This window comes from Cydia amplana, chromosome 9 (genome assembly GCF_948474715.1).
Source record: "Cydia amplana chromosome 9, ilCydAmpl1.1, whole genome shotgun sequence".
NCBI lineage: Eukaryota > Metazoa > Arthropoda > Insecta > Lepidoptera > Tortricidae > Cydia > Cydia amplana.
In genome coordinates this window covers 18,016,170-18,040,347 of record NC_086077.1, presented here as the reverse complement: position 1 = coordinate 18,040,347, position 24,178 = coordinate 18,016,170, and the positions used below count along the sequence as shown (strand labels likewise).

The 24,178-nt window shown below is 37.8% G+C and overlaps 2 protein-coding genes across 2 annotated transcripts; both read right to left on the bottom strand.

The window, feature by feature from the left end:
• Positions 1-4,230: 4,230 nt before the first annotated feature.
• Positions 4,231-5,604, bottom strand: LOC134651234 (uncharacterized). Its single transcript, XM_063506299.1, has 2 exons — positions 5,344-5,604; positions 4,231-4,705 (listed from the first exon to the last, which is right to left on the bottom strand). The coding sequence occupies exons 1-2, from the start codon at positions 5,501-5,503 to the stop codon at positions 4,278-4,280; spliced, it is 588 nt and encodes a 195-aa protein (XP_063362369.1). The 5' UTR covers positions 5,504-5,604; the 3' UTR covers positions 4,231-4,277.
• Positions 5,605-7,140: 1,536 nt separating this feature from the next.
• LOC134651233 (uncharacterized) lies at positions 7,141-8,370 on the bottom strand. The gene is made up of 2 exons (XM_063506298.1): positions 8,097-8,370; positions 7,141-7,575 (listed from the first exon to the last, which is right to left on the bottom strand). Exons 1-2 carry the CDS (start codon positions 8,365-8,367, stop codon positions 7,142-7,144), a joined length of 705 nt encoding a protein of 234 aa, XP_063362368.1. The 5' UTR covers positions 8,368-8,370; the 3' UTR covers position 7,141.
• Between the last annotated feature and the right edge of the window lie 15,808 nt (positions 8,371-24,178).

Below are 24,178 nucleotides of genomic sequence, written 5' to 3'. Positions count from 1 at the left end.
ACTAGACAAAATAGTCATGCTAGTCACACAGGGATAACTAATACAGCAAAATAAACTCGTCAAATCTCTCTCATTTGACAGCTCATCTACGCCAAATCTTTGTCGTCTCGTTTGACAGCTCAACTACGCGTGAGGCGTGACTGTCACTGTACTGTCACAGTCTCACAGTTCGTGAAGAAATGTCTAATCTAATATATCGGCATCGGCAGTACAAACATTGCGTGCTTATAATTGGGGACTGTCCGAGCATTTATATTTTATATGACAGTTTCTTTTGTCCTGCGAATTGTAGAGAAAATAAGGAATACTTTGTAAATAAAGGTTTGGCTACAGGGAAAACTGGTTCGAGCCATAATAACGAAAGTCCTAAAGGCTGAGAAAATGAAAGCATATTAGTCTTATCAGATCTGCAATAGAGATAGATGTTTCTATATTGTATCTAAGAAAAGGTGACGAGATACTTGAGTTAATACCACCAAATGACTTTCCAAGTTTCCAAATGCACATACTGCAGCCAAAATAAAGCTTCACTTTCTAAAGCATCTATTGGTGTCAGGTGTGACATCTAATCTATAGGGCTACCACCAGTTAGACACTGGCATATAAGGCATATTCGATACCGAAAATAGGACCGTAAACTAATTTTTCTCCAATATGCTCGGAAATGTTCACCTTATTGTAGCAAAAATAGTACAGGAAGTTCTACGTTATTGTCAAACTCTAATTTAAAAAAATCAAACTATCGCTGTCCTGTTCTAGCGGACGGGAATGAAAAAAACACTACAGTAATAACTGTAGTGTTTTTTACTTTTTAAAAATAAAAAACGCAAACAGCCAATTATTAAAGCCGCGAGCCGCGTCTACACGACCCGATCAGCTATCATTTCAAGCTATAGGATAGAGTGAGATAGTAAGATAAACGACCTTACTTGTCTCGTTCTTACAAGACCGTTGTGCTCGTGTATGATCGTGCGAATACTGCTTAATAAAATCAAAGATTATTTTTATATTTTTTTAAGGATCTCATCCGTGTACATAAAGTTTATATAGTTTGTCAAAGGACTTTCTCATTTCAAACATAGACAGAGAGAATCATACTATCTTTGTCTTACACTAGTACTAGTACCCAAAAGAAAAGGATGGGTATAGTTTTCCTGGTTCTTACTGACTGACAAATTGGTTTGACCAACTATATTGCACAATTATATTGAATGAACGAATATTGAATGGTACTGAATGGCAGAATAACTTTGTGCCCTTAACTTTTAAAAATTAATTTTAGAGAAAATTGTAATAGAAATTGTTTTTGACATTTTTGATGTGAAGGTTCGATTTGAGTCATGCTTGATGCTTAAATAATTATTATTTTACCTTATTTCTTTGCATGTTTGGAGAAAAGCACTATATATGCCTCGGCAGGAATAGCAATTCGTGGATTCGTCTTCTTTGTCGGACGAATCGAAACTCATCCACCACTGACTTAATATAAAAGAAATAGACACACAAAGCAGAAGAAAAACGTCAAGAAATGTGGATCCCAATGACGTTTCGCACCATTTACATTGATGATAAAAACGCTTACGTAAATTTTGAGTCAAGATAAATGTTTCGTACAGAAAAGAGCTTAATGTCGTAAGCATTAAGTGTCAAATTTGCAAACATAAGTACCAACACTGTTAAAAAATTTAGTCCGAAGGCACTAAACGTAACGTATTTACGTCAAACAACGTCAAACGAGAATAATGAACGAATGGAGTCACTTTGGTACACTTTAATATGTATTACTGTACAGGAAAACCAATTGAAGTAATAAATAAAACAAATTTAATTTAATCGGGAGCTCAAATAAAATTAATTCGTGGTTCAAATTCAAACAAATTAAATTTTTAATTCGTAAGTATACGTCTTTAAATACTAATTTCCTTGAAATAAATTCTACTTATTAAATAACTGTGTATTTAAGATCTACATTTACTCATAGCACGGGTGCACGGGGAAATTTAGATACTGATTGGATTTTTTTTATAAAGTCTACCTATACTTTATAAAAAAAATCCTGTGGTTGTCACTGTGTTCCGACAGGTTTAGCATTTACAGTTAGTCGATATAAGCCCTTATTGGTGGTATATATGTCGGAAACAGGGAAATGGGCCGAACACACAAGTGCCGTTTTGCCTTGTTTAAAACTGCATCACCCCTATCTCTTGCTATAATTAAATAGCAGTCCACTTTGCACGTCGCATAGGTTTTCTTGGAAATCTTCAATTTAAACATAATATTATTTCTTATGAATTCCATATAAAAATAAAAAAAAATATTGACCTCACATCGACTCATTAGAATTTTGTTCCTTGACATCCCTTCTTTGGTACTAACAAATTAATTTATTCAAAACCATAAAATTACCACCAGATTACATAAATTATGTAATGCTATCCAAAGAACTAACCGAAAGATATACATTCCATCCTTTTTCCTTGCTTTATCATTGTTATTTTTACATATTTTAACGGCACATTTCGTAATTGTTGACAACTTCACATTTGAGCGTTTCAAACAAGACTAAACGAAAAAGTAATGCATGATCTGTTTTGACATCACTTTTGTGGGGCCATTTTTGGCGGCTGATTGGGTATCCAGTTCTTTATACTATATCAATGTCATCCACGAATTGCCCTTTCCCGGCCTCTGCAATAATGTACTATTACAAAAAGTTAATCCTTTTATTTTATTGTAGTTCTATGGCCATTTTTAGGGTTCCGTAGCCAAATGGCAAAAAACGGAACCCTTATGGATTCGTCATGTCTGTCTGTCTGTCCGTTCGTATGTCACAGCCACTTTTTTCCGAAACTATAAGAACTATACTGTTGAAACTTGGTAAGTAGATGTATTCTGTGAACCGCATTAAGATTCTCACACAAAAATAGAAAAAAAAAAACAATAAATTTTGGGGGTTCCCCATACAACTAAAACTAAAAAAAAAATGTTTCATCAAACCCATACGTGTGGGGTATCTATGGATAGGTCTTCAAAAATGATATTGAGGTTTCTAATATCATTTTTTTCTAAACTGAAAAGTTTGCGCGAGAGACACTTCCAAAGTGGTAAAATGTGTGTGTGTGTCCCTGTAACTTCTAAAATAAGAGAATGATAAAACTAAAAAAAAATATATGATGTACATTACCATGCAAACTTCCACCGAAAATTGGTTTGAACGAGATCTAGTAAGTAGTTTTTTTAATACGTTGTAAATCCCCTAAATACAGAACCCTTCATGGGCGAGCCCGACTCGCACTTGGCCGCTTTATTTATAACGATAAAACAGAACTTGAGTATTTATTTACACATGCATGAATACAAAGAACCTATCAAACGTTGGTCAAACCAATTTGACAGTAAATACGAACAAAAAACTATACTCATCCTTTTCTTTTGGGTGCCAATACTAGTGTAAGACAAAGATAGTATGATTCTCTCTGCCTATGTTTGAAATGAGACAGTCCTTTGACAAACTATATTTATTTTATGACGTCAGACTTGAAAAGTTGCACTAGCTAGCTATGTTATCTATAGGTACCTACGTCGCCGTCGCCACAGCTGACATGACGCGTAACCAAAGACGCGTCAAACATGCTGGCAATCTAGATTAAGACCGAATACTCGAGTTACTAACATTGCGAAAGGCATTTCATGTCTTTGCGTAGCGTGCTAGGGGGGAATGATAGATTTTGAATGTTAACTACCCAACAATAGACCAGTACTTCAACTATGATCTACTTTTTTTAACAGCACTGTTATTTTTGGTTTTATCTCGGGTTTGTTCTCCCATTTATAAAAATATTTTGCCCCAGAGTTAAGGACTGAGGAGTCATTGAAATAATAATTACACCTACTTAATCGAAGATATTCGAGTCATTTTTGACCATAGAATCCATAGATGGGAGATGTTGTACTATAGTTGAGTCACTGAGTGGTTTTAACTGTAGGTACTCTAACTACTCGTTAGAAAGAAAAGTTTTGGCTCTAAAATGTCACTAATCTTGACAAGAAAAACCTTTAAACACTGCACAAAGGGATCTTCTACTGTCTTGTCAATCACCAAGTTGCACACATAAATGTCCTGTAGCTTTTATCTGTCACTGTCTAAGTGAGATCACAAGCCTCGATTCCATTTGTATTCAATGTTTAACTATAAAATAAGATAATTATAACTTTATCATCATATATTTGCGTTTGACTTTACACATGTCTCCATCCGCGCTGGCACGTTTTCTTCGCTATAACTTATTCCTATTCTTATTCTGCGCAGCTATCTCATTCAGCAACATATCTTGCAGCCTGCTCCTGACCGCCAAATTCCTAGTAGGTTCAAGTTGCCTCAAAAATGGCGTCAGCGACTTCAAGAACATCAAATCATAGTCTTCATCATCCGTTTTGAAGCGTTTCTCAGGAAGCGGGTCTTCTTCTAAATACACTTCGGGATTTGAGTCTGGGGTGTATTTAGTTTCATAATCTATCTCTTTCTCTTCTTGCTCACTACCATCTGTTTGTTCATCTCCCTCTTCCTCTGGTCGTAGCAGGTAGCTCAGGCTTTTGAAGTATCGCCATCTCCCCCCGTAATCGTCTCTGGAATGAATGTTGTTCTTTCTGACTTCTTTCTTAAAGAAATCGCGGAGGTTCTTCCATTTTACGCGGATGATGTCTTCTGCAAAGATAATCACTTATTAGTAATATTGCGTGAATTTAACAAATTTTTAATCTATTGCCGATAAAAATTACCAATATGACCATGCTAGGCCTGAATATGGTATTTTTGGTTAATGGTCATTGCACCTCTGGCATCGGCAATGTATCGAAAATCGCATAGGTACAATTATCGGTTATCGGCGACATCTTTGCAATAAAAACAAAAGCGGACATGAAAACTTTTTATTGGTAAGCATGCCAAGTTCCGTTTTTATAGCAGTATGACAGCTGTTAGCGCCTTTTTTGGCGATAATCGGTTGGCAAAATTAAATGCGCACGAGTCATCATGATAACATGCAATTTATTACCTAATATACCTAGCTATGCATTATAAATTTTATAAGGATAAATGATATAAGATTAATAAGATAAGAATGAAAAAAAAAAACAAAATAAAACACGCAACGTTATCATTTTGAGGACAAATTGTAAGATACGGATAAAAGTTTCGACTAGGTACTGCGAGATTATGAAAGCAATAAGAAACAAAAACAAAACTAATTCACATCATGACACTCCCAACGCCATCTTTCCGCGCGACGCGATAACCGCCATTCCCACCAATACTGTGCACTGCACAGCATGCGTCACACTCACCTGGCATGTCCAGCGTCTTCGCGGCCTTCGCCCACGCCACCGAGAGCGCGGGTCTGTCGCCGTAGTCATCATCATCAGGATTCCAAACACAACCATGCTTTTTCATTTCTTTAATTAACCTCAAAGTATCACTGTCAGACATTTGGAATTTGGAGGCCATGTCTATCGCGCGGCGTGGTCGCGACAACTGACGCCGCGGTCGAAAGGGCGCGGCGCGGCAGACGCGACGTTGCCGCGTCGTGCACCAAGCGTTGAGACATTTGTAATTTTTGTAGGGACTTGTTACGGAAAATGCTTTGTATTCCGTAAATATAATTAATTACTCAATGATAATAATAATGAGAGTTATTGATTTAGCATATAATTGTCGCGCGATAAACTATCAATTCACCGCGCGAATTGTACCGAATAGTACCGACTGTGCAGCTGACGGCACAGATGTGATGCCATTTAATTTTAAACTTTATCTCAGTGGAATAATAACCAAATTTATTTGTATTGCCGCCGTAGCCATCCAGTACGGATATGATGGTCGTTCTTGTCTACGTGACAGCGTGATAAAACGGTGTCCGTCACTTTCTTTCCCACGGTGTTAAACAGTGACAGTTATTTTATCACGTGGATAAAGATGGATAAAGCTATCCATAATAGGCTGGCAGGTCGATGTTACTTTTATGCATTAAAGTATTGATATCTGCGCCATCTATGAATATGCAATGGAACTGAATGGCAGTCTTGTAATCTTCGTCAGGTGCTTCAACATGTGCTTCTCGCTTCACATCCGACGACGAAGTTACGTTCTTAATATGTAGATGTCGCACTGCTTTACGCCAGCGGTTTAGTACATAGCGAGACTGAGACGCAAATATGTGACGTCCCACGGGTAAAGGTACCTTATGGCCGTTGGCGCTTACGCTATTATTAACGCCGCTCCGCCGCCGCGCGCTATTATTATTGCGGCGCTATGCGACGTAAGCGCCAAGTGCCATAAGGTACCTTTTGCCGTGGAACGTCACATATTATATTAGGGTTCCGTACTTTCGCACGATACGAATATAGCAACAATTAAAGTTTATTTTTTATTTATTATTATTTATCATGTTTGGTAGAATGATAATAATGATATACATATTATGTTTCGTAGTAGGTATGCATGTCAAAGAAAAAAGGGCAAGGACGCTGCACTTATGCCTCAGCCAACGCTGGTTGTCATAAATTCATAATTAATCATTGAATCAAGAATTTAAGATCACGCCAAGGTGTTTACATCGAATAATTTACAGTCACCACACGGGATTGTTACGCCATTTAGGATTAGGGTTTTCCATACTTATGCTGTGGAATGTCCCCCAGTGGGTACTCGTATTATGTATTCGTTTTAAGTGGTAATTTGCGTATTCTAATTTAACTGGGTTAAATTACTATTTTTCGTTATGTAGGTACGTTTAGTTTTCGTTCATTGTGATCTTAAGAGGAAATGCTGCAAAAAAATATTTTTGAAAGTTTAATGTTTAAAAATACATAGAATACATAGATACTTTTTTTAATATAACAACTATTTTTGTCCTCAGTGTCAGAAATAACCTTGGAAACCTTTTCCAGTATTCAATTGTATCTATTTTTAGACCCATCCATCATTAATTATCAATTTGCATACACTAATGTTCATTATAAATATCACACATAGTGTCACTTTCTTAAATCCGTTACAACAGGGTGAGAACAACCATTTTCAATAGGTACCTACGTTTAAACTTAAAAAAAAACACTTTTCTCTCTTCTTACACCTCCATCCTCACTATATCTTATTCCTGTTCATATTCTGCGCAGCTATCTCATTCAGCAGCATGTCTTGTATCCTGCTCCTCACCACCAAGTTCCTAGTCGGCTCCAGTTGCTTAAAAAACGGCGTAAGCGACTTCAAGAACATTAAATCGTAGTCCTCTGAATCATTGGGTTTGAAGCGTTTTTCTGGAATAGGATCCTCCAAATACACTTCAAGGTTTGCGTCTGGGGCGTACTTTGGTTCGTATTCTATCTCGACATCGACTTTCTCGCTTGTGCGTTCCTCTTCATCTTCTCCTCTTGGTAAGGAGAGATGTAGTAGATAGCCGAGACTATTGAAGTATCGCCATCTCCCTTTGTATTCTTCTACGGAAGTGACATTTTTCCTTTTTACTTCTCTCTTGAAGAAGTCACGCAGAATCTTCCATTTTCCACGGATGATATCTTCTGCAAAGACAGATAGAAGTATTTTTTTTAACTTGTACTATATGTAGGTACTAAAAGTTTTTTACATCTTTCTTTAGTTTTTTGGGCTGATATATCCTTAAAAGTAAATGCCCTTGTATTAGTAAATGTATGGAGTGCTTCATGGGCGTCTCCAAGGGGGGTGGCAGGGAACCCCTATAGAACAAATTTTCTAATTAAATGTATGCCCCTCCCCCTCCCATTGGCCATATGAACTGCCCCCCCTAACCCATCAGCTGGTGACGCCCTTGATTGCCTTCTCTATAAGTAAATTTACCTAGGTATTTTTAGAATTTTATCAACTAAACTTAGCTAAACTAGATAGCGGTTACATTACCTACATATACATCCGTTTTTCCATTTTGGCTACGGAACCTTAATAACAAGAAACTGACACTCCTAACGCCATCTATACGCGCCACCCAGTAACCACTCAGCCAGAACAAAACAAAATACAGCTCATACGATGCAAGCGACGTCACAGAAAAACTGAACGTAAGTACCTGGCATATCCAGCGCTTTCGCTATTTCGTCCCACGCCACCAACAAATGCTGTCTATCGCTGTAGTTTTCGTCCTCAGGATTCCAAATACATCCGTGTTTATGCACTTCTTTAATTAATTTCATTGTGGCACTGTCTGACATTTGTATTTTACTGAACACCATGATGATCTCGCAGCGTTGCCGCGGCAACTGACGTGCGATCAATGAGGGGCGGTGCGGCGCGGCAGACGCGACGTTGCCGCGCCGTGCAGCGCCGGCCGATTGCGGCATTTGTGGTTACGGCATTGGAAAGGATATTGTGCGTTGGAGATTGTAATCATGATTATTATGAAACGACAAGGATTATAACAAAGTAATATTTAACATTAAAATAGGTAATAATGTAATCGTTGATAGCTCTAATAAAATGTGTCCAAAGTAAAAGTACTTCTAAATTTAAAAAAAAGCGGCCAAGTGCGAGTCGGACTCGCCCATGAAGGGTTCCGTATTTAGGCGATTTATGACGTATAAAAAAAACTACTTACTAGATCTCGTTCAAACCAATTTTCGGTGGAAGTTTACATGGTAATGTACATCATATATTTTTTTTAGTTTTATCATTCTCTTATTTTAGAAGTTACAGGGGGAGGGGGACACACATTTTACCACTTTGGAAGTGTCTCTCGCGCAAACTATTCAGTTTAGAAAAAAATGATATTAGAAACCTCAATATCATTTTTGAAGACCTATCCATAGATACCCCACACGTATGGAAAAAAAATTTTTGAGTTTCAGTTCGAAGTATGGGGAACCCCAAAAATTTATTGTTTTTTTTTCTATTTTTGTGTGAAAATCTTAATGCGGTTTACAGAATACATCTACTTACCAAGTTTCAACAGTATAGTTCTTATAGTTTCGGAGAAAAGTGGCTGTGACATACGGACGGACAGACAGACGGACAGACAGACAGACATGACGAATCTATAAGGGTTCCGTTTTTTGCCATTTGGCTACGGAACCCTAAAAAGTACACGTTAGGGCGTCAAGCCAAGTTCGGAGATTTGGAACTATGTAGTAACACTCATTATAGCTGTATTAAAAACATTAACCAACATTCAATTTTAGGCTAATTAACTACTTAAATGGCTAGTACGCTACTATACCTACTAAAGTACCAGACAGAGTAGTAGTAGTAGACGAAGTTGCGGGAAAAAGCTAGCATACAAACAAAAACATTCAAAAATAATAAATATTGTATGCATTAGGTACATTATTGACGTAAACGTCATCTGTATATGCACAATGGAACCGCGTGGTAGATGTGTTATCTTTTGCAAGCTTGCTTCGCAGTAGATAATGAATTTATGTGTAGATGTCGCTACGATCTCAGTCGGCCCTAATGATTTTTGGTTGGCTTTTCTGTACAGATATTCCTGAATCCTGACCAGTCTAAAAGGGAATTTAAGTTTATGTGATATATTAATATTAATTCATTTGTATTTCGTTTTATTCTGTAAATACCATATATACTTATTTTTCGATTAATAAACTATTATCATTACTAGACCAGACCCGTATTCGTTTGGCCTCATAGCGCCACAAAAGCATGAGCGGTAGTGTCACGGCCAAGGTTGGTCATATTTATAAGATTAAATTTATTTTAAATGTCTCAAGCATACAACTAGCCTAAATTATTTTTGTCAAATAATGAAAATTCTGTTTTCATAAAGGCTTTCTATTAAAATCATTGTTATAGGAGGTATTCAATAAAAATACATGATTTCCGTCCACATTTTATTTAGAGACATTGGTATAAAATATATGAGATATAAAACAGCACAGTCGTAATTAAATTAAAATATATCAATATAAAATATGTCAATATAATGATAAATATTAAAAACAATAATTTGAACAGTAATATTAAAATTTAGATGTAGGGCCTGTGTCGCGTTAGATTGGTTTAAAATATTTAATAAATAAAATCAGGCCATAAATGATATTTACAATGGTTTTGATGGAGTGTTGTTAGCGATTAATCAATAATTATTATACCAGGATTGAATATGAAAATTATTCACTGTGATACACATGTTCACAAAACAATAACTTTTTTTTAGTATTGAGAACTGTTTAGAAATAACTGTGAGAATATTTTGTCTTAAAACTTAAATATTTTAGATAAACAGTAATGTTATAAATACAATCATTGTTTTGCCGTTATTATCTTACAATTATTTTATCACAGTGAATAGAGGGGGGTGTAGGTAGGGCGTGTAGTTAAAGGAACCTCTAGTCCGAATGTTAGTTTAAAACATAAATATATATATATGTATGAACAGATTTTTTTTCAATGGTTAACACAACATTGATTGTACACAATGATACATTGTTTATAATACTAAACATTAATTTATGCGTTTCACATATAATTTATTCCATTGACGGTATAATCATACAATACGAAGCCACAGCGGAATGTTTTAATGTTTATCGAAAATTGATTTCATGATTTATTTTCATCAACTGTTTGGCTTTATTCCTCAACAGCCAAAGAACTTAGAAAATATGTTTATTGAATACAGTTTAAGCTATTTTCACAATTTAATATGTAAGCTTAAGTAAGAGATGGCGGGTGGCTTGCAGGCCTATTATGGATGGCTTTATCCACGTGACAAAATATCCGTCACTTTTTAACACCGAGCGATTGAAAGTGACGGATAGGTACCGTTTTATCACGCTGTCACGTAGACAAGAACGACCATCATATCCGTACTGGCTTCCCCGCGGTCGCTGTTTTGGCACGGTTGCCCACTTTAAGCGGCTAACGATAAATAAAAGAAATTAGTAAAATATAACTGTAAAAACTTCTTGCATCACTCTCAATTCAATTCGTGCAGCACCCACAGTATAACATGCGATTAAGTATTAAGTAACTAAAGACGCTTAAAAATTTACAAAATATCTTTGGCAACAATTTCCAAGCATGAGATTCTGAGCTGAAGCTATGCTTGAAATAAATAATTTACCGTCTAATGTAATGTAGATATTATATTACTGTAACACTATCCTTAACCTAGCACATCGACGAACGTATCATAGTATGGAATACTTAAATAAACATTCATTTGCCTCTTCCAGTCACACTTCGGTTTCTATCAATCCCTAATAAAATCATGGCCATCCTTGTTGAATGGGATATTCACTGAAGATATATTTTAAAATGCGATTTATTTATCTAATACCTAACGATGAGTATTACTCATTTACAAACAAGACTTCATTCTTGCTTAAAGCATATATATTTTAGGGATTAGGTACTTAGAGCATTTTGCATGCCTTCTCAATTCGTTGCGATTTTGCGAACGATTGTGAATATCTTTTTCTACATGCAGGTTTATCCATACAGGCTGCAAGTTTGTGAAGACATGCATTAAACATTCGAAAGTCAAATGTTTTCACCGAAACATTGGACCCGAGTGAAACAGATAAACAATTGATCATTTCCGTAGCGTTCTAAAGGAAACTTAGTCACTGAACTTGGCTCGTGCACTACGTGCCTCAAAAAAGAGAAACAATATTTTTGATATTACAAATTCTTTTTTTTTAATTAGAAAATGGTTAATTGAGTTTGATATAAATTATAATGATTAAAGATAAAGAGTCACCATTTCTGGGCATTGCAGAACTCGGTTTCTCGCTTAAAGTTAGTTCTACTGTAATGTTGTATACGCAAATGTCCTAAGTTCAGCGAACATACAAAATGTTAAACGATCCGTCAATGAAGCGAAAAAATACGTATCAAAAACCGTTAAATAAGATAAGTACATCCTTGAAATTTACTTTAGAACACTCATTTCAGTCTCTTAGGATATAAATTCCAATATTATTTCGAATTTAGTAAATAAATCAGTTAGGGGCGGCCGGGGAATGGAATCTTTATAAAATTTCCTGCTCCATTTCCCAAATGATGAACTGCCATCGAACATTTTTAACGTTATGCCTTCATTAACACTGAATTAATTATTCCTACCGAATACTTCTCCCTGGCCTCCCCTTTTAATTAATGACTCGAAGAAGGATGCAAATAATTATATTTCCCTACTTGAAATAGTTGGCTAAACACTAAATCAACACAATAATTATAGTGATGATAATGACGCTAGTACCTACTGGGCTTCCTGGAATGTGATGCTTATGTGCTTGTTACATTAGGTATGCTTTACGATCAAGCAGAAATAGCTATATATTATTAAATTGTATAACGGGACTTAATCGCGTATCTAAGTTTCAAGATTTAGCTATATATTGATAGATTTGTCCGCTAGACTGGTCAGCAGGCGAATTTTTTGGTGATTGTTTCATCCACGTGATAAAATAAGAGTCACCTTTTAACACCACACGATCGAAAAAGACGGACACTGTTTTTATCACGCTGTCACGTAGACAAATACAACCATCGTAATCCTACAGATGGACAACATTGGGTTATCCATGACAAAATCAAAAGATAATCACATATCTTGAGACAACATAAAATATATGATGGTAATAAATTAACTTGCTAATATTGACATAACATTCCAAAAACCCCAGCCAATAAACCTGTTAAAATTACGTTATCGTTGGTCTATGTTATTCTTGTAATATTAAAACACCGATCGACAACACCTAGTACACAAAACTATGTTACTGATATAACTATAAGTATAATTACCGCAAATCGCGGATTTATTCCAATCATATGACGTCACAACACAACTACAAAACATAGTAAGTACTACAATTAAAACTTCAGATAAATTCGTCATTAAGTATGTATGACATAAATGATCAAAATTAAATCTTAACTTATATTAAATGCAATGGATTTGTTTTACAGGTCAAATACTCTATCGATATATTTTAAAATGTGTTCATGTCAATTAAGAAAGGGTATAATAATTAATTGGAATTGTTTTATAGGTATATGTAATAAAATAAAAGCTATGCAGCGGTATCATGGTCGTATTTTTATCACTTGTCATGCCATGCGTCACTCACGGACTTCCATATTTGTTAGAACGTGACATGTCTGTGGTGACAACTGATAAAGGGCCGACCATTATAGCCTTACTGGTCTATAAACTGTAATGTTTATATTTAGACTAAAACTTTAAATAACTTTATAAGTAAATAAATACCTTTCTTTTAACCGGACGGCTAGGTTTTAGAATGTCAATAAATTTTGCAGTTTTCAAATTTAATAATTTATGTTCATGAGTAGAGTGGTCCTTATCTATAATTTTGATACCGATTCTATGTCAGCTACGGGCCGCAGTCGTTGTAGAAAATGGTACAAGTCTGTTCAGAATCCTGGTGAAACCGACTGCGACATCTACAAACCTGAAACTCTAGGGAGAAAAGCTTTACTCGAATGTTTACTATTTTACTCCAACTGTCGATACGAAATAACAAAACTACAAGAATTTCGTACACGATGATGAAAGAATAAAAAGTAAAACCCGCTTAATACGATCACGTTTAATACGATTTCCCGCATAATACGCCATTTTACGCCGGTCCCTGCAACTTCATGCCTGTTTTCATACATTTTTTTACGGTTAATACGACTCGCGTCCCGCTTAATACGCCATCTAAAATTATAATATTAGTTATCCGTCCCATTACGCACCATCTGCACGTTTGTGTTTTTATCAATACCGTCGTATTATTATGCCATACGCCGTTAGCCAACATTTTTTAATGTGTTTATTACCTATCTTAAGTTTTTTGTTTTGTATAATATCTTTTGTCGGGTCCTTATCGGCGCGAGAATGCGATGCCATCTGCTTGACCGCTATGAAGCACGTAGTGCAAGCTATCGCTCCCAGATTTATTTGCAGTCAGTTACTCCAAGACTTTCCAGATGAGCCTATCGTTAGTGTTCCTAGATTATTTAACTTATACCTACCTACACTTACGATTTCATTCGCTCATTATCATCCGTTATAGTTTTTTTTGTTCACGTTTAATACGATTTCTCGTTTAAGACGCTTTTTTTTGCTACGTCCCTTCAGAATCGTCTTAAGCGGGTTCTACTGTACCTATAAACATTTGTTCGCGTTCGCGACAATATTCACATAATCAGTTTAAACTTTTCTCTCTAAAGCTGCAACTAAATCAATTAATTAAGTACAGAGGTTAAAATTGTAAAGGGTCTCAAAAATATATTGAAAACTGAAATGTAGAGTGCTCTACGGTCATCTGGAGCGTTTACATATATACATCGAGTTTAGCCGGAGCATGAACTTAAAAGTTAAACCTACATGACCGGCTCCTAAGTAAAATGATATGTAACTGTTAGTACATAGATATATGGGTATATCTAATTAATATGTACACGAAATAAATTAAGGGAAATTAACGCGATTGGAAGGAATTGTCTTAACACGAAATAAACGAGATGTTGGTGCGCGTGCACTCGCACGAGCTCAGACCTTACACTCGCTGCCCGGGGATGGCGACTTTCGCTTTTTGCATAATGATACGAGTGGGTACACAATCAAAACTCAAATTTCCATTAACGTATATCTCAGGGCTGGCCTTACGGGCAATAAAAATGAAGCAGGAATGGGCCAGTACAGCGGTGCGACACCGCCACAACGCGATTGGTTGATGAGTTCGCATCACGCGCGCGATTGGTCGCAACTAGTTGCGTTAAGATAGCATTCGGCAAGACGCTGCCGCGGCCCGGCGGCCGCGACCGACCGCCGCCGCCGAACGTGATTACGTGACAGCTGGGCAGCGCCGCCGTAAGCATTCGGATAGGCGCGACCGGGCGGCGACTGCCGACTGCCACGTGCAGTAGTCACACGGGGGTCAGTGCTAGCAGTTGTGCGATTCGGTTGCGTATTATTTAAAGTAACGATGTCTGACAATTTAAATATACGAAAGCGAAGGAATTTAGTTCCAATTTTCCTTCCTGTGCTGACGGAAAATCAATTAAAACAAATAGCGGAAGATTTTTGGCATCGATGGCAAACATGTACGCATGAAATGTCCGAAAAAGAGCGGATCTATGTTTTTCAACTAGAAAGACTACTATTCGACTGTGCAATTATGTGGGCAATTGTAGACGCACATTGCAAATTTATTACGGTTGATGTGGGCTCGTATGGAAAGGAAGGAGACAGTGGCATATTTAAAAAGTCAGTTATGGGAAAACTATTACTTCCGGTCAATTTAATGTGCCTAAATAATCGTCGTTTTCTTCGCAAGACGCACGGGCAGCGCTGCCATACCGCTACGGGAGCGGCTCGGCGGCAGGCAGGCCACGCCCCCCGGCCACGCCGCTCTGCCGCCTGCATCGGACGGTGTGTCATACAAATCCCTATAAAGCGGTGCGGCGACTGCCGGGCGGCGGCTGCCGGGTCGCGGCAACCTCTTGTCGACGCTTACCTTTAGACTACACGATTGGCTCAAATTCGTGAGTGACACCGCTGAACTATGAATTAGTACCATTTTTAGTGCCCGTAAGGCCCGTCCTGAGATACATATATTATGTCAATGCAAATTTCATATTAATTGGATTCAGTAATTACAAATTATAATGTTCGCAAGCTTTTAATACCTTCATGCGGCATTGAGGGTTCCAAATAAACTTTTATACAACGTCTAAAAAAACGTCTAAAATGTCAAAAGGGTAAAATTTTAGAGCCCCAAAAATTCTGTAGACATCGGGATTGATTGCTACAAAAAACTACCGAAATAGTTGGTGTTAGAAAAAAAATTACAATAGAATCAAACATAGATTTAAAGAACTTGACGATGCACTGCCGAACACGCTATGTTACAGCTCGCTTTGAGGTTAGGATCTTAGGATTGAACTGTTACAGGCAGACAGACAGTCAAGGGTAACATAATTATGACTCATATAATTGAGTTCGAGTGCTCTGATTTGAAACAGATGTTCGTATATTTGTATCATTGTATTTGCGATATTGATATTTCGATAATATAGAGTCGGACCAATAAAAGTCTGCAGCGGTTCTGATAGCCCACGCAGTGCAAGTGTTATTTATACGTCATAATTTCATAGAAGTTTGACGTTTAAAATAACACTGGCACTGCGTGGGCTATCAAATCCGCTGCAGACTTTTCTTGGTCTGACTCTAACATCGGTAAAATCGAATCAAATTATTAAATTGTATGTAAATAAAAATTAAAGGGGTTTCGTATTTGCATTTGATTGTTAAATCATGTTAAATGAGTTATTGTGTGATATCTTATTAGACTTTTTGTATTGGACTAATTTATTTTATTCAAATATAATTTAGATACATATCCACTCACATGTTTTTGGCCACTGTAGTTGCCAGCTGTCACCCTATTTTAAGGTCTCGTGCATTTATCAATTTAAATACAAATATATTTTTTATACATGTGTCAAAAGCCCAATTTTAGTTAACTATCAAAAAGCGAAAACCGTTCCCGAGCAGCACTTATCCTAGATTATCTAGTGGTCGATCTTAATCTAGATCTAGGTGTCGCTAGCGGCCGACGGCTGCTTTATCAGCACCTCGGCCTGCCCGACACTGGCCTGACTCTTCAGCTTCTTGTCGTGCGCGTGCGCGGGCGCAGGTTTGTCGTGGGCAATATGCTTGTCGGCGACATGTTTGTCGGCGACATGTTTGTCGTGGCCGGCCTCGACGGTGGACACGCCGTTTTTGTGCGCCGGCTCGCGGTGGTCCTCCCGGTATTTCTTGTGCCAGTGGAGGAAAATACACCTGCAATGAAGAAGGATTAGAATTTGGTTTGGACTTGGCGGAGGCACTATCGTGCTCCCAGATACTCGGTACTCGGGTAAGTAAGGTGAATAAAAAAGGGACTGCTATCTATAGTCGAGTTCATAAATATGTATATATAGGTAGGTACATTTTTTCCCCTTATTGCAATTGAGTTTCATACAACACATACACTTTATAAACAACAAAAACTAAGTGTAAAAACTAAATAATAAAAAATCTGTAGATAAAAAAATCGAAATGGTGTATTTGGTGTCAAAATATTATGAAATCAGAGGGGCTACCGCGAACCACGTATAACGTGTTGCATCTCTGTCGCACTTGTAATTTCGTACATAAGTGTGACAGGGAGGCAACACGTCGAACGTGGTTCGCGGTAGGCCTTCAGTCTCTTCTCTAATGCGACTTTATGGCGATAAACATTGTTTAGCGTACTAAGTGCACTGATTAAAATGTCGGCTAACTGGTGCACCGTCAAGTAGGTCAGCACGTGGTGCACCCACGCTGAAGTATCGATCTGGTGCAAGAAAGCCCTAAGGGGCTTTCATTAGGGTGGAGCGAAATCCAAAATTCTTGAATATAGCAATGGAACCCCTCTAAAAGGATGTCTAATTTTTTATTATTTAAGGAAAAAAAATGGTATATTACTTTTAGCCCTCTACTATTCGATTATATATAGCAATATATGTATATATGTTTAATAAATTTCAGTTATGCTTATTTTTTTTTATAACAAGTTTTATTCATTAAATAACATCTTTTTGTTACAGATATATACTCGATTCCTATACTTATTTTTGTTTATAACGTATATTTTTATGACTCGGTAAAACCACGTAAATCGAGGTTTTATGGAAAAGGCCCTTTAACCCGGATATTGTGCACAAATTGGAGTTTACAACTTATTACAGAACCGTGAAAACGATTTTGAACGTGATAAGATAATAAAAATACTACTAGTAAAAGGAAATATATGCCTAACATACGTGTGAACATGACCCAAAAAGGGCGTAAGCGATGCCGAAGGGCAAAATTTGACGCTCATTTAAACATATAAGTAACCCATTTTTTGCAGTAAAATGATACTTTTCGTAATCAATAACACCGTTACTTTGGCACAAGAACGTCTAAAAAAAATAACTCGTATTTTTTTTACACTGTAGCATTTTCCTTGTTTTTCATGAAATTGCTGTTTAATATGAAAGTTTGATATTTTATTATTTCATAAATATTGGAAAAGGATCAAAAATTTTGGTAATAACTTATTATACGCTTATTAAGTATTATATAATTTCAATAAAAAGTACACATATTAGTGAAATAGTATATTTAAATAATTGATGAAAATTTACCTTTATTAAGTTCTTTAGCGGCTGGGTAGAGGGCTAAAAGTAGTGTTTATTTTGATACTTTATATAATCACTATAATCTACATGACAAACTGCAACTTTTTGTACCAGTTCCACACTGAAAATCAAATTTTTATTTTTTCCCATACAACGACGCTCCACCCTAGCTTTCATGGCCCATGTTATCTAAGTATGTAGTCACATCGGATCCGCAACAGAACGGATCGGATCGGATCCGTACGCCGCTCCGGTGTGTGAACGCTATGTACAGTCATCTGCAATATTACACAACGAAGGACGCAAAAATATCTGACAAGATCTTATTTGTAGAACCATAAAAATAGCGTGTCACATATTTTTGCAGCCTTCGAAGAGTGACATATTATTGCAGGTGACTGTACCTACGTTATAGGGCATGAATACCAGGATCCTGAAATATTGGAATATCGGACCCATTTCTCCGGTATTTCATTACGGGAATTGAATAGGACCAATATCGAAACATCAGAATTCCGTTTTTTTTTTAATTTCCTTTTATGAGAAATCGATGAAATTTCGACCAAAGCGGCATATAACATTGAATATTAAATCGGATTATCGGATTATTTATTTTTCACCTCAGCAGCTCGAACAAGGGTACTTTGCTACTTAAAAACAGTGAGCAAAATCGCATTTTGCTCACTGAGTGAGACAAAATGAGCAAAATGCGATTTTGCTCACTGTTTTTAAGTAGCAAAGTACCTTTGTTCGAGCTGCTGAGGTGAAAATTTAATTGTTGGTATATCTTAAGAAAACATGAGTGAATAGAGTAGTGGTAAGTGATGAAGAAGGAATACATTTTTCGGGTTTTCTAATATGTTCTCACTGCTGAGGTGAAAAGTTTTGTGAACTACACGAGATCAAAGTTATTTACAACTCGTGTACTTTTGAGTCCCTTACTACGCTCAAGATTCTAAATTAGTATAGAATCTTTCGCTTGCACGGGACTCAAAATTAGTCAAAATAAGCACTCGAAGAAATATCAAACTTTGATCTCTTGTTGTACAAATAACTATTTCTTTATGTGTTCTGATTAAACATGACCAATTGACTGACTAAACGAGAAAACCTTTTCATTTACTTATAATGAATTACTATTGCATAACTATAAATCACGCAATACACATAATGTAACATACTATGTATTGTGTTACATTTTCAAACTCATTACTTATTTATTAAAGTGTGGAAGTTAAAATGAGATATAAAGTTGCCCCAGGACCTTGTAAAAGTACTTTGCTGTACTAAAAACTTACATTACTTAACTTGTAAAGCCCTTTGGCGGTAGCGCGCTAGTCAAAACTTTGTTACCATAACAAAGTAAACTGAGTTTTTCGTGTGGGGTTATTTCCGGTTCCCGTTTGCATGAAAACTAATTTTAGTAAGTTTTATGTACCATATTCTGATTGGTGGCAAGACTGGCAAGTAAACTCTTCGAACGAGCCAGTGACATTATTTAAGCAGGTACCTTGTAAGTACCTATAGAATTCTGTAATAGGTATGTAAACCTCTGTACTTTATGTACGACTGAAATATTAGCAAGACACGTTCGTACGTTTCCGTGAAAATATGGTGGAAAATAATTATGCACTACATCTGTACTGATATGTCCCCTATTGTTCTAGCATATACACCGTGTAACATACACGCGGAGGGCGCGGCTCGCGGCTTGATTAGTTAAAAGCGCCCCGCCGGCACACCGGGGGTTCCATGCTGATTACAGCCTGACCTTGCCATTGTAAGGTTAACTATGACATATTTTTAATTTAACTTCATACCTGTCATACTCAGAAGCATTTTCTTATACCTACATATATTTATTTAGCTATTCAGCCGACGTGTTTAAAATTTAGTCTATCTATACCTATTCAATTTACCGTAACCCATATTTTTGACAATATTAATTGACATTTTCATATAACTTTGGTTTGCTTTTTCCACGTCGATGGCAAATATGCATACAGCCCGCCTGATAATTAACAGTCACCGTAGCCTATCATAGACGCCTTCAACTCATGTTCGTTTTAACAACAACAAGCAATGTTTATCAAATTGTACCAACTTTATCGTACAACTTTGCCTATAACGGGCAGGCCAGTAAAACTATCGCATCCGCCTTTATTCTATTGTTCCGGACGTCCTGGCATTGCGTCCGCCTGTCACCGTCAATATTTCAGATTGGCGCGCTGCCAGCTAGGGTTACCACATTCGATCCACCAAATTATTCAATACATTATGCCGCGTCGACCGTATTTTACAGTAATTATTTCACCCAAATACGGAAAGGGTTATGTTTTTAAGACAACATGTGTATGTAACACACGCATACGTACCTATGTCGGTGTGGCGACAAAACTACTGACCTATTTTCGCGAATTATTTGCAATGTTTTATCAGATTGAAAGAGTAAAGGTTGCCTATTTTTACGAAACAAACCGTAACCGGTTTCACAATTTTCGTTTCACTTGAAAGTTTTCACTATTGGCTTTTTCAGGTAATAATGACAGGACCGAATTTGACTCTTTACTAATTTAAATTGGTCATCAATAAAATTCGCAAACATAAGCGGAGGTCACGTTTAAAATGGTTTGTCAGTAGAATTGCGAGCGAAGCGAAGGGTTCATGAGTAACAGTAGGACCTTTTTCCTTTTGTTAGAAAGTCAGGAAACCACTTTTCTCATTTTCCGATCGAGCTTTGTTGCTGTTAATTACGGTTTTTGTGCGCGTCTGTGTTGAAAACATAATTCAAAAGGTCAATTCTGTAACTAGTACGAGTACGATTAAGAAGTGAAAAATTGCACTTTATTGTACAGTCAGCATCAATACTCAATAGTAATGGATAGAGCAGCACGTCAAAAGTATCTGTTAAGTACCTAAGATATCTGTGAGTTTTTCCTCTTCATTGATTTACAGAATCTTGTCATGCTCCCGCCTGCGTTGCTCAATCACATTATGCTATAAGGAAGATAAATCTTTCTCTGCAAGAACAACTTCTTCACCTTAATGACCTTAATCCATATTGCAATAAAGATGAAAATGTAAGTACAAATATTTATGAACTCGTCTGAAAGAACCCTACATTCATATAATAGTCGCTCGCGAGTTAGCAAAGCGCTTTATTTGACAAACGGGTCATAATTCATAATTCACCAACGCGGACATCACTGCCATATGTTCCTACCAAAACGTCAACGTTATAGGTTTGTGAATTCACGTCACTATAAAGATCATATGGGGATAAGACTTTGGATCTGTACGGCATACGTAGTTTATCCTACCAAAATGGTGTATGTGACAATGAAAGTCCTATAAAGATGAAACTTTTTAGCTTCATACGGACCTTAATGCCTGTCCCCATTAGGTATTGGCTGCACTTCCACCACCATGACGATGCTCACAAGATTCCTCACCTGAGAACACACCCCAGCACTCCAGCACTCATGAGGATAGCGCCTGTCCCCATCAGGTAATACCGGTGCTGGGCCGCCTCAGCCCCTGGAGACAGCTGCACGACTTCCACCACCATGACGATGCTCACAAGATTCCTCACCTGAGAACACTCCCCAGCACTCCAGCACTCATGAGGATAGCGCCTGTCCCCATCAGGTAATACCGGTGCTGGGCCGCCTCAGCCCCTGGAGATAGCTGCACGACTCCCACCACCATGACGATGCTCACAAGATTTCTCACCTGAGAACACACCCCAGCACTCCAGCACTCATGAGGATAGCGCCTGTCCCCATCAGGTAATACCGGTGCTGGGCCGCCTCAGCCCCTGGAGATAGCTGCACGACTCCCACCACCATGACGATGCTCACAAGATTTCTCACCTGAGAACACACCCCAGCACTCCAGCACTCATGAGGATAGCGCCTGTCCCCATCAGGTAATACCGGTGCTGGGCCGCCTCAGCCCCTGGAGATAGCTGCACGACTCCCACCACCATGACGATGCTCACAAGATTTCTCACCTGAGAACACACCCCAGCACTCCAGCACTCATGAGGATAGCGCCTGTCCCCATCAGGTAATACCGGTGCTGGGCCGCCTCAGCCCCTGGAGATAGCTGCACGACTCCCACCACCATGACGATGCTCACAAGATTTCTCACCTGAGAACACACCCCAGCACTCCAGCACTCATGAGGATAGCGCCTGTCCCCATCAGGTAATACCGGTGCTGGGCCGCCTCAGCCCCTGGAGATAGCTGCACGACTCCCACCACCATGATGACGATGCCCAGAAGGAGGGTGCCGACTACGAAGTGGAGGGCCAGCAACTGTAAAACGAAGGTTTTTTTTTTCGCATGGCTTTTTGTGTTACTCTACTTCAGAGATTTACAGTTTTTAAGTACTGTACCGCTTCTATTGTTAAGGTGGTCAAATCTTCAACTTGCCCTTGGTATTTGGTTAGAGGACAGTCAAATACCGTGTGGTGTACGGTCTGCTCGGCTGCTCCACACCGACATACTGGTGATTCGCACCAGTTCCATTTGTGCCATAAATAAGCACAGTTTCCGAACGGTAAAACGAAGGTGATGGTCAGTTTCTAAAATATTTATACTTATTCGAAATGCTCTGTTTAAGTAAGACTATAATTTAAAAAAATGTATCAACGTTTCCATCAGAGATGTAGGAGGATGCATAGCGAGTGATGTGTTTGTTAAGAGCCAATAGCCACTTAATTTAGGTATCCTCCCTCAACGTAGCTTTCGCGGTTCCCTTCCTAGGTCTTTCTAGCAGCAACGTCTCATTCTCACTTTTCTTCGTCTTAGTTCTAATCGGCGGTCTGTTTTGAAGGGGGAGTTATGATAGTAACTAACCTTGCTACATACAACTTCTGCCAGTGGTCTGTGGTGGTCGGGCGATGGCGTGGGCTCCCCTTCCCCCGGCCTCCCCAACTGTAGGGGCAGCTGCGACGGCCGCCTTCCTCCGCCTCTCTTCTCATTCCGCCGACGCTCGTGGCGCACCGCCACTGCTGGCATAGCACCAATCATCTTCGCTGTGAACATTTTCAGAGATCAGAAATTCTAGCTTAACGCTAGCGGTCTACAACTAGCTTAATGTGAACAAGTTGATTTTTGCTGCTTGATAACTTGGGCTTGGCCAAATTCTTAACCTCTTACCGCTCACAAATGAAAACTTGCCAAGATAAATGCAATTTTGATTGTCAAAATGAGTTATTGTGTAGAGTACGATAGACGTAGGCAAGAAGATTTCGAGGTTATAATTTTTAGTTAGCTTGTACAAAAACTAAAACGTTAGTTTCACCAACGTCTTTAAATTTTGGGAATAGAAGAGGCAACTTTTTATTTTCTGCGTTTGTTTGCAATGAATAAGTTTGTGTGTGTGTGTGTGTATGTGAATGTGATTTCCTATATGGAACCAAATTCAATTTAAAGTTTAATATACATATTACTGCACAATTCCAGTTACGAACCCTACATTTTTAAAAACGCTGTTATTTATAAATCTTGCGTATTTGTCCTCGGTAAACAAGAAAAGTCTCAAGACGGAACGGCGGATGAAGAGATTAAGGTATATCCAGAATTTTAACCAATTTACCTATACAGCGGATGGAAATTGCATGTCTAAATGCATACGAACTTCACTTCAGTAAATAACCAGAAGATTTACATTTCAAAGTTAGTATCCGCTCAGTAATCCTTTTAACTCTGAGGAATACCGGGTCGGTTTGTTCAATCTCTGTTTGTAAACGTTTCAATTACGTTATTAACCCACTTTTGACCAATTTTGGAATCTAAAATCCGACAGGCTTTAGGTACCTAATCTATCCTATTGACTATGCCCTATCCTGACAAAACATAAGAGACATGTGGCGCGAGAGTGACCATCATGCTCTAAAAGGCAGCTGTCACTATTGTGATATTCAGACTCTGTAAAAATGCATATGAATGAACATAATGCTAC

Bases quoted from the DNA above. Each gene is read 5' to 3' on its own strand.
- LOC134651234 (XM_063506299.1), bottom strand. From the start codon at position 5,503: ATGGCCTCCAAATTCCAAATGTCTGACAGTGATACTTTGAGGTTAATT. The intron at 4,706-5,343 runs GTGAGTGTGACG...TTATCTTTGCAG, and splicing joins GAAGACGCTGGACATGCCAG to AAGACATCATCCGCGTAAAA.
- LOC134651233 (XM_063506298.1), bottom strand. From the start codon at position 8,367: ATGCCGCAATCGGCCGGCGCTGCACGGCGCGGCAACGTCGCGTCTGCC. The intron at 7,576-8,096 runs GTACTTACGTTC...CTGTCTTTGCAG, and splicing joins GAAAGCGCTGGATATGCCAG to AAGATATCATCCGTGGAAAA.